The sequence below is a fragment of the Dioscorea cayenensis genome, chromosome 19 (assembly GCF_009730915.1).
Source record: "Dioscorea cayenensis subsp. rotundata cultivar TDr96_F1 chromosome 19, TDr96_F1_v2_PseudoChromosome.rev07_lg8_w22 25.fasta, whole genome shotgun sequence".
Classification (NCBI taxonomy): domain Eukaryota; kingdom Viridiplantae; phylum Streptophyta; class Magnoliopsida; order Dioscoreales; family Dioscoreaceae; genus Dioscorea; species Dioscorea cayenensis.
The window spans coordinates 21,116,926-21,126,925 of NC_052489.1; the positions used below are offsets into that span (position 1 = coordinate 21,116,926).

Here is a 10,000-nt window from a genome sequence, read left to right on the forward strand (position 1 = left end):
ATATATACTCTTAGGCTTAGCTTATGAAACCACAACTTCAAGTTTATTTATGTCTGGTTTTTCTTCGGGTTTCCCGTCACAATGGTTTTTTCCTCCATTGATAGTGATTTGATATTCTAAGCTGTTTCTTGTTGCTTGTTTTTAAATTGATTTCACCTGGACTGTGAAGTGAGCTTTTTACTCATGTTTAATTTGAATCATATTAATCAGGAATGAATTTATACTGTGACTGCAAAGAATCCATAAGTTTTTCAGAGTTAACTCAAGTTTATTTTTAAATATTTCAGAAATTTTCTTGATGTTGTTGGTGTGTAATTGTTTTGTGCTTGGATTTACTGGTAGAGATCAGTATTCTGCCGGCATTGGCTGATTCTTATGCATTATTTTTATACCTTATTTTTAAATATCAAGCTCAATACAAATTTTATGTACAATTGTCATATGTATAATTGGCCAAAAGGGTCATAGCCCAATAGCATTAACTTCACTGTGAAAGGCGTGTAGGATTTTGAAGTATTCTAGAGTTTAAACTCACTAAACACAATGATGATGACGGGTTCTTAGTTGTGGATTCGGGTTTAAATTCTAAGTTACCGGGTGAGAGCATGCTCACAGTGATGATGACAGGTTCTTAATTGTGGATTCGGATTTGAATTCTAAGTTACCAAGTGAGAGCATACTGGCTAGATGATTAATTCTAGGCTCGTGCGCCTGCCTCTCATGAATAACAGTTGTCGCATTTGTAATTAAAAAAAATGCGTGAATGAAATAGATATGAAACCTAGATTATGTTATTCTTAGAAATTAGACATATATAGACTTTTACATCTTGAAACTTAAGTTAGAAAAAACAATCAATGCTATTATTCATTTGAGAAATCTATCTAAAAAGCCTAATTAATAATGATATCATCAATAAAATGAGAACACATTATATATAACCTGTTTAGGTATATTTTTTATTTCTTTTAATATGTTTTAGAAACTTAAATTTTTTTTTTCTAGACCATTGATTTCTCGAAACAAGATATTGAGAGTTCTATAAAAACTAAACATCTCATTTCTGGTGTTTTTTTTATTTAGATTGTCGGTAAAACACATGCATATTTTTAATAACACGACAAACATACAGTAAATATTTTAAATATTGTTTTCATTCTAAATAACCACTAAATGTTTTTTATTATTATCAAAGTTGAATTTGAGTATAAGAACTGTAATGACATTGATTTTTTTCCAAATTTATCCAATCATGATCTTACATATGCTCTTTAATTTTTTTTAAGTCGAACTAAAATAAAAGAGCAAAATTGACAGTACTGCCAGCAAGCAAGAAAGTCCAATCTAAGCCCCATGAAGTTACTTCTCCAACCAAACCTCAATCAATGATATCAAACAAAGCATGGTTTATCCATTGAGAATATGCTTTTTGATGGAATTATTCCAAGGATATACCTTGCAGGTTCATTATCCATTTATAAACTCTTTTCAGATCTACTCTTAATCTAATTCATGTTCTTACCTCTGAAAAAAAGTTGATGTTGCTCTTATTTTTATTTTTCTTTAATTTTTGCAAATTTGAATTTGTTTTGTTGATTGTCATCTAATCATCTTCAAAACCTCTTATTATTATTATTATTATTATTATTATTATTATTATTATGAAGACATGGTTAGATGACCATCAGCAAACATATTCAAAAATCATGCATAGTTCTAGTCCTGGTTCTCTACCTCAATGCTGATCTTTGTTTGATATTTTCAGGTATACATTCTCTGCAATTCACACCCTTTTTTTTTTTTTTTATGTCATTATTTGTGGAGTTCATAATGTGCATTATCTTTTTTCTTTTTTTTTTCTGCTTAAAAAAATGGCATATGATCCTATGGTATATGATATAATTTTTGAGAGAAATATGATATTAAGGCTAGGAAAAAATAAGGAAAATCCATCTATGATTTTTAAACTAGTTGAAATGATTTATTTACAATTCTTTAAGTTAGAGATTTTTGAGAAAATAGTTTGAAGAATGAGGCATTTTTGAGTGATTGAGGGAATTTTATGAGAACAAGGATCACAACCAATGATACACAAGGCAAGACTATGCATACTTTATTAGACAACTAATGATATACTTCTAAACAGAGTATCATATACCATCAACTAACCAGCATAAATGTGTCCAAGTATTGGTAATTAGTTTTATGTGTTTTGATTTGAGGTATTTCAATTAGAAAATATATCTCAAAAATGTAAATGTACAATAAATCTTTAGTTGATATACAAATAGATTTATAAGGTAAGCAAATTAAAGGAACCAAACCAATGCATGAACCTTTCAATCAACCTCATTTAATCCTATATATAATACTAAAGAGACATTAAAATGAGAGGTGACACATATGTAATCACAAAAGGGTAAAAGTAACCTTTACAAAGATTGATCCAAAAGTTACTTTTGTTTGTTTGCATTACTTTGGATGGCTTTTTTTTTTTCCTTATTGATGCAACACAGGGACTAAAAAGTAAAAACAACAAAGCATATGGGTTTTTTGGAAAAATGAAATCAGGTACTCACCGTACTCTGGGCCAATGTTCAATTCAACACTATTCTGGTTTTCTTTCTCATTTATTTCATTTCACTATATAAATAAACATTGTTTTTATCATTTTATGCACTTGTTTCCTGTTCTAAATACAGGAATATTATTCCCAGAAATTACGTTCATTATCAATAGTATTACTTAATTTGTAGTACCAACCATGAAAAAAAACTAAAAGATAATGTCTTCACTGTTTTATACTGCTCTATTTTTTATTTTATTTTTTTTAATAAAACTGTGATTTATCCATATTTATTAAAAAAAAACTAAAAAACTAATAACAAAAAACAGTAAGTTCGTTTTACAAGCCTCTCTTACATTACATTTCTTAGACCGCATGAAAGTTTACAAAACCCCTCTTTCAACTGCACACTACATATAATAATGAAATGATTAAAAGAGGGAGAAAGAATTGATCTCTGATACACCATAATTTGGAATACAAAAAATACAGAGCTTGTTACAAAGTAACTTTGTGAATCATGTGTACAGTTACTGTAAGATTGTATGAACTGTATGATGTAATGTGATGATTTCCATCTTTTGTCTTCCTTTTGTTTTAGGTAGGTGGTTAGATCAGTAGCTTTTTCAAAGGGATCCCAGAAGAAGAAATGTGTTTGAATCAAGCAAGACGAAGTGCCATCTGCTGGAGAAGTAGTCTTTTTTGCGCGGTGTTGATAATGCCATTACATTCGGCGTTCACAAGGACCTCTGTCATTATGGCGGCAGCATGCCCAGTGGGTTCCTCGGAAGCCCTCCGAAGCATAAAGACCTGCAGTAAAAATATCATGCACTGATTATTATCAACTGATAGTGTTGGATTTCCTAGAGGATTATTCAAGTATCCCAAGTATATACCAAATTCAAGCAAAGCTAGTAAGCGACGCAAATTCACAAAAACATAACATAAAAACTAATGTGCCCTTTGATACTGATGAAAAGTGTTAAAGTAATATTAATATTCCCACATCAGTTGATTTGGGAAATATAGATTTGAATATAGAAGCTTAGGTTTTTCATCCTGTAAGCTTAAGTTATGGATTGAATTGAATGTAGATAATATATTTGGTTTGTAGCTAATAAGAAAAAACAACAGTAATACAACACCTTTCTAGAGAAAGTATACGTAGAAGACAAATTTGTAGTGTACAAAATTTTCCCATTCTCAAAGTTGCTTATGGAAACAAATTAAACCCTTTTCTCGATATGTGCAATGATGTCAATGCGGCATTTATATACATTAGTCTACATTGGCAGTATGAAGAACAAAACACCAGAGGAAGCATTACTACCTGCCCGCGATGCGTTATCTCAATGCAGCCAGGTTGCTGGATCCATGGTTCACCATCAACCTGAACAGGAAATGGGCTATCAAGATGAAGTCTTATCACCTTCCCTTGAGCCAACCTCCGAGCCTGTGAAAGTCCTACCTGTTGAGCATAGGAAAATACCACAGGAAATTAAAACCCAAAATAAACACAAATATGTTCAGAAATTTGCACTAGTTGCCCAAAAAGTAAAATGTCAAGACTAAATGTAAAGCTGGTGCTCAATGCATTAGAAAGTCAAATATTATACTTCACTGGAAATTTGGAAAGAGAGTAACAAACCTGAAGTTTACTGAGGTGCCATGTTCCGGATATGCAAACAACTTCAAGCATCTCATCATGCATTGACTGCAGCTCAAAATCATCATTGTGTTCATAGTCATTCTGCCAGAGATCCACCCCTCCCATGTAGCTACCAATGTTAAGCACGAGGACACCTTCTGCATCCTGATATACAAGGAAAAGAATAAGGGTCGTATAGTGAGTACGCATACCCGTGAGAGGGGAAGGAAAGAGAGGGAGAGTTACCTCTGGGATTTCAATGTCATTGCCATCAACTTGCAAGCTCACTTTCCATGGTAACTCAGCACATGCCCTGTCCACAATATCCTTTGCACCTTCTTTGGCATATCGCAATTTATTCACAAACTGTAAATTAAGACATCATATGAGATATTAAATTATGTTTGTTTAAGGCATGTCCACTTCAAAATCGCCCCCATAAACATACTGACTGCTTGTTAAGGGGCCCAAATAAGTGATATGGTCCCAGTTTGCATGGATGGAGGGAGACATAAGTAATCAATGAATAGAGAAAAAAGGAGCATGTTTAGCATGAAACTACACCATAAAAAAGAAGTTTATGAAATCAGCCAAACTATGACATAGGACAGTTAAGATTTAATCATTTTCAAGATATAACTTCTTAATTAAACATCATTATCCCAAGCAAATATATCATGATCATCATTACCTGGCTATAGAACTTATCAGGCCTTTCTTCACGAGTCATATGAAAGTCATAGGCAACCTTAGCATCACACCCTACACCTACAGGAAGAAGAAACAATACATAAGTTACAAACTTGACAAATATATATATAGCCACATTGTAGCGTGGTATAACATACCTAAGTAGTTTGTCATGAACTTCATTTGCCTTTTCTGTTGAGTTTGACCCACAGCTTCCTCCGTGATAGTGACATTCCAATGATCAAGCATAGTTACAGCTGCACGGTCTATGTCATGTAAAAGTGCAGCTAACCCGCCTTGCCCTTCAACTGAAGACAAACCTCCTCCCCACTGCAAAACTCGGGATAAATCATTCCCTGTTCCAAGGGGGAGAATAGCAACCGGTGGAGGAGACACAAAATTTTCCCTTTCAATTGCATCAAGAACCCATGCTACAGTACCATCACCACCGCAGACAAGAACTCTGAAATACTGCACATTACGAAATAAGTCCAACCCAACCTCTGGCCCCTGGGACGAGCTAAGCTCAAAAACCTGAGATACAAAAGAAAATTGAGAAAACTACATCTTGCAACAAATAGAAAATTAACAGTAACTGCATATACTTCAATAAGATTTGTCCAAAAATTCAAGAACAAATCTGATGTGTGTGCACACTTTTGAAAGTTCAAATATTGATCAGGTACAAACATAATAAAGTCTACTGCTAGCAACTAAAAGCTATATATAAATTTAAACCATGTAAATTATAGCCAAGAAGGAACATGCCTGAGAGATAAACTAACTAGTCCAAAAGGATAATTTCTGATGATTGAACAGCAGCAACTAAAAGCTCAAAGGAAATAGTGCTCCATTTTAGCGTGCTCAATAAACACCTTGGCTCCAAATAGGATCTTCAAGAAAGGATGAATCCATGACCCTAACTAGAAGGATCTCTAAGAAAAACAGGACCATTTTACAGATTTGGGTGAGAAACTCCATACTAGCCTGTTCCTATTTTATAGTAATGACTTGTTCATCTCAAGTTTTCAAACACTTAATTGAGTTATGGTTTTAAATATAATATATACCTCCCAACAAACGAACATAAATTTACTAACCCAAGACCAAAAAATTAACACCACCTTAACAGGGAATAACAAACCCAGATGAATTGCCAATACATTAACCACTGCAGAATTATTTGAAAAAAATTGAAATATATTGTCATTGAAAAATGAAAAGCATACCTGTACAGGGTTCAGTAGCATGTTCAATCTCCTCTTTAGTGAAGGTCCAGATTGAGCTCCGCTCTTTGCATTGATGAAAACAAGAAGGGGCCTAGCATCCTGAGGCAAATCCACAAGCTTATACTGCTTCTTCTGTCCAAGGTTGATAATACAACCATTTTTCCGGTTTATACCATTTTGTTTGCTTTTAGTGCTTTCTAAACCACTAGCTTGCTTCAGATTATAACCATTACTTAGTCCATTACATGATTTCTCCAATCTCACAAGACCATTGAGCACAGATTTGAGTGTCAAGTTTGCATCTGCAGCGGCATTGTTAACTTTATTATTGGTGTGATTACTGCCATTTTTGTTACGATTCCGCTTTCTTGTCATCCGCCCTCTAACTGATGAAGCAATGATCTCTTCCTTGATGGAACTCAACATACCACCTGGAGCCCCACTATCATTTATTTCACTCACTGAGAGTGGTGAAAGAACTAGTCTTCTTAGAGGACCCAAATCACAAATATCACCAGTCTCTTTTGATAACTTGGCATGACAACTTGTATGTATGAGGCACTGGCACCATAAGCAACGCCATACAGGAGCACCACCTAGGAAAGGGAAACCGCATGGTTCATCACAGTAATAGCAGAAAGCAGAAACCTCAGGATTTTCATCTGATTCAACCCATCGTTCTGACCAGTGATGAAGCAAGTTCAGAGAACCAGCTTGAGCCATGCATTTGCAGTCCTTTGTGGCAAACTTAGAACAATGGGAATGTGCTCCCACACCACATACAGAGCATCGAAGAAGAGAAATTGTGTGACCATCTTTTGCAACTGGAGCTTGGAGAGACACCAATGAAGTTAAACACACACAGCATGTTGAGGGCTGCCCATTACAACCATCATCCTCATTCCAAGAATGGTGTGACTTGGAGAAGTTAAATTTCTTCCATACTTTCTTCTTAGCTCTAGCTGCAGCTTTAACCCAATTCAATGATGTTTGCCTTTGCAATTTAAGGAACGCATAAATGACAGCAAACAGTCCAAAGGATCCTGTGACAAGCCAACCCAAAATTGTTGCCCCAGGGGTCTCAAACTCAGAAGAGAGCTTGAATAAGGAAGATATCAAATCCATTGCAGCTGGCGTCACTTCTTGCTCTTTAATACATAGGATTCTTCAATCTCTAGTAAGAGAGTGAAGGTGAACAAACCTGAAATTTAAACCAATTCATAGTGAGTCTTCCCTTCCCAGTAAATACCCACATCCAGATTTCATAAACTCACCAAAAAAAAAAAAGAAGGAAATTGCCACTAAAATTTTCCATGCATAAATATATTAGCAACAGAATCATGCTGATGTGATGGTGAATTACAAAAACTAGCAGGATAAGTGCATAAATGGCAGGCACTAATGACCAAGAAGCAATTGAAAATACACTAGATGAAAACACTTAAATAAAGAAAGAAAGGAAAGAAGTTATGCCAGACAATTAACAAACTTTATTTGTCTTCAGGATGAAAGTCAGGCAGAGCAGTTAGCATTTACATTGAATAAATTTCAAAAAGGACAAAAGGATATACATGCAAGTACTTCTAGCTGGATTAACACCCTCATGTACCACATATCCACATAGTAATAGACGTCACATAGCTAACAACACAAAGGTACATTCTCTGTTACCTGTGATCCTTACAAGCATATGAGACCTGGTCAAGCAAGAAACCCTAGCAACATTTCTATATTTTCCAACAAGAAACAGCAACATCTACACCCCATCTCAAGGCACACCAACACTACCCTGATCGAATGAATATCAATGTATGATTTCAACGTCATACGATCGCAAAAGCAAAATAATCAAAAACTCACAATCAAGGGTTCAATTATTACCATCAATCAAAACCAACAAACAAAATCAGCTCAAGAAAATACCCAGCAATCTCATCCCAAGCCCTAGACATCAATCCCCGATCCCCGCCAAAACCTAATGAAACCCAAATCAAGCAAAGACCATCCCATAGCAGGCAAAAATTCAACAAAGAAATCACCAAAATCTTGAAAAACACCGCAAGAATCAATTGATCACGGATCAGAATCGATCAGAAACAACAACAACAACCAGATCCGGCAAAGCCAGAAGGAATCACGAGAGTACCTCCAAATGGACCAGTACGAACCAGGGGGGGAGAGAGAGATGGGGGCTCGCGCTCTCCGGCGAAGATGGCGTTGATCGCCGGCCAGCCGGCGAAGTCTTCGCTCCCGCTTCGTACGTTGGGAAAGAAGAGGAAGGACGGCGGGGGGGATTTTAAAGGCGGAATGGTCTCGCGCGTTCTTTTTGCGCTCACGCGCATTGGACGATGTGGGACTATTTCCAAGATTTGGAATCCCATGATATTTCCTATGTTTTTAATTTATTTTATTTAATTAAATAATTAATTTGTAACATTTTTTAATTATAAGATTGAAACAAAATTTTGCATTTTAAAAAAATAAATATTAGTTTTATTAAATCATAATATTCAGAATATTAGCATGGATCCTCTATGTAAAGTGTTCCCCTCTTTCTCTTTCTGAGGAGATGAATTCCAATTCTATTGTAAATTTTAAGTACAAATATTATAGATCTCAATTGTCTGTGTATACTATTTTTTATAGATGATTTATTGTTTTTATTTATAAAATAAAATAAAATAATAATTGTCAACATAGACTAGATCCATTGCATTGTGATATAAGGGGAAAAATATAAAAGTGTGAAGCCATGCTTGGTGTTCAAGCATGGGCTTTTCCTTCTTATTTTGTATTTTTGGATCTGAAATCATGTGATTGTTCACATGGTATTCACTTTTACACTTTTTTTTAAAGTTATATATATATATATATATACACCTAAATAATTAAACATGCTTATTAATTTTTTTTTTTATTTTAATGTCTTACTGTATAAATAATTATTGATAACTTCACATTAATTCGATAACATAAGACATGTAGTATTTGTTTTTAATTGATGGATTAATTTTTCATAGATGAGTATATATCTAATTACATTATTTTTCTATGGTGTTTTACCGTGTATATTTATATAGTATTTAAAGGATTATATATAAAAAACTTTATTACAATAATTCATATAAAATATTTATGATTTTTCTTCTTCTATTTTCACCTAAATATAATAACGAACCTATTAACTTAATTAAAAGAGAAAATATTTATCGATAAAATTTAAACTGATAAATTATTTAGTTTTAATATTAATTTTTTTAATATAATCAATTTAATCTAAACAATGAGACTAAATTTAAGTTAAAAGAAGTCTCAAATTTATGCTTGGAGAAATAAAACATTTTTGGATAAAAAAATCAAGTGGTTATTATTATTTTTTTTTTTAAACTTTTTATTGGCTTGGTGACTTATATACCGACTAAAAAAGATTAATCTTAATGCATTAATTCATCATAACTCAGAAAAGGCAGGTTCCATGCTTTCAATAATTACATGCCTTTTTAAAAACAGCAATTAAATATTCGAATTATTTGAAAAAAAAAAAAAACCCAATTCATTGGAAACTAACAAAAAACTGCTTTCTCTATGTCAACGCAGATTGAAATTTGCTCTTGGACTGAGTCTATAATTCCAAGAAAAAAAATTCATTATTCATAGCAGTTTGAATATGAGAAACAGTCAACTCTTAGCCATAGTTTGACTTAAAAACCCATTTTTTTGACTCAAAGTTAGATGGTTAATCTTTGATCTAGTCTCTCTAATATTTTTTTCTTAATTAATATGAATAAGCCATTAACTGTCAATGGCTGATAATCATTTTTCTCAACCTGCAATTAATATTTTACAAGTGTAATTCATTGGGAGCAT

General features: G+C 33.5%; 1 protein-coding gene across 1 annotated transcript; it reads right to left on the reverse strand.

Annotated features, from left to right (window-relative positions):
- Positions 1–2,899: 2,899 nt before the first annotated feature.
- LOC120249759 (diacylglycerol kinase 2-like) lies at positions 2,900–8,410 on the reverse strand. The gene is made up of 8 exons (XM_039258394.1): positions 8,280–8,410; positions 6,134–7,334; positions 5,063–5,438; positions 4,906–4,982; positions 4,461–4,580; positions 4,215–4,379; positions 3,897–4,034; positions 2,900–3,376 (listed from the first exon to the last, which is right to left on the reverse strand). Exons 2-8 carry the CDS (start codon positions 7,256–7,258, stop codon positions 3,227–3,229), a joined length of 2,151 nt encoding a protein of 716 aa, XP_039114328.1. The 5' UTR covers positions 7,259–7,334; positions 8,280–8,410; the 3' UTR covers positions 2,900–3,226.
- Between the last annotated feature and the right edge of the window lie 1,590 nt (positions 8,411–10,000).

What these genes read in the sequence shown, in the direction of transcription:
- LOC120249759 (XM_039258394.1), bottom strand. Translation starts at nt 7,258, where the DNA reads ATGGATTTGATATCTTCCTTATTCAAGCTCTCTTCTGAGTTTGAGACC. An exon ending in GTTCATGACAAACTACTTAG is followed by an intron (nt 4,983 to 5,062) that starts GTATGTTATACC and finishes TTCTTCCTGTAG; the next exon opens with GTGTAGGGTGTGATGCTAAG. An exon ending in ATGACATTGAAATCCCAGAG is followed by an intron (nt 4,380 to 4,460) that starts GTAACTCTCCCT and finishes CTTGTATATCAG; the next exon opens with GATGCAGAAGGTGTCCTCGT.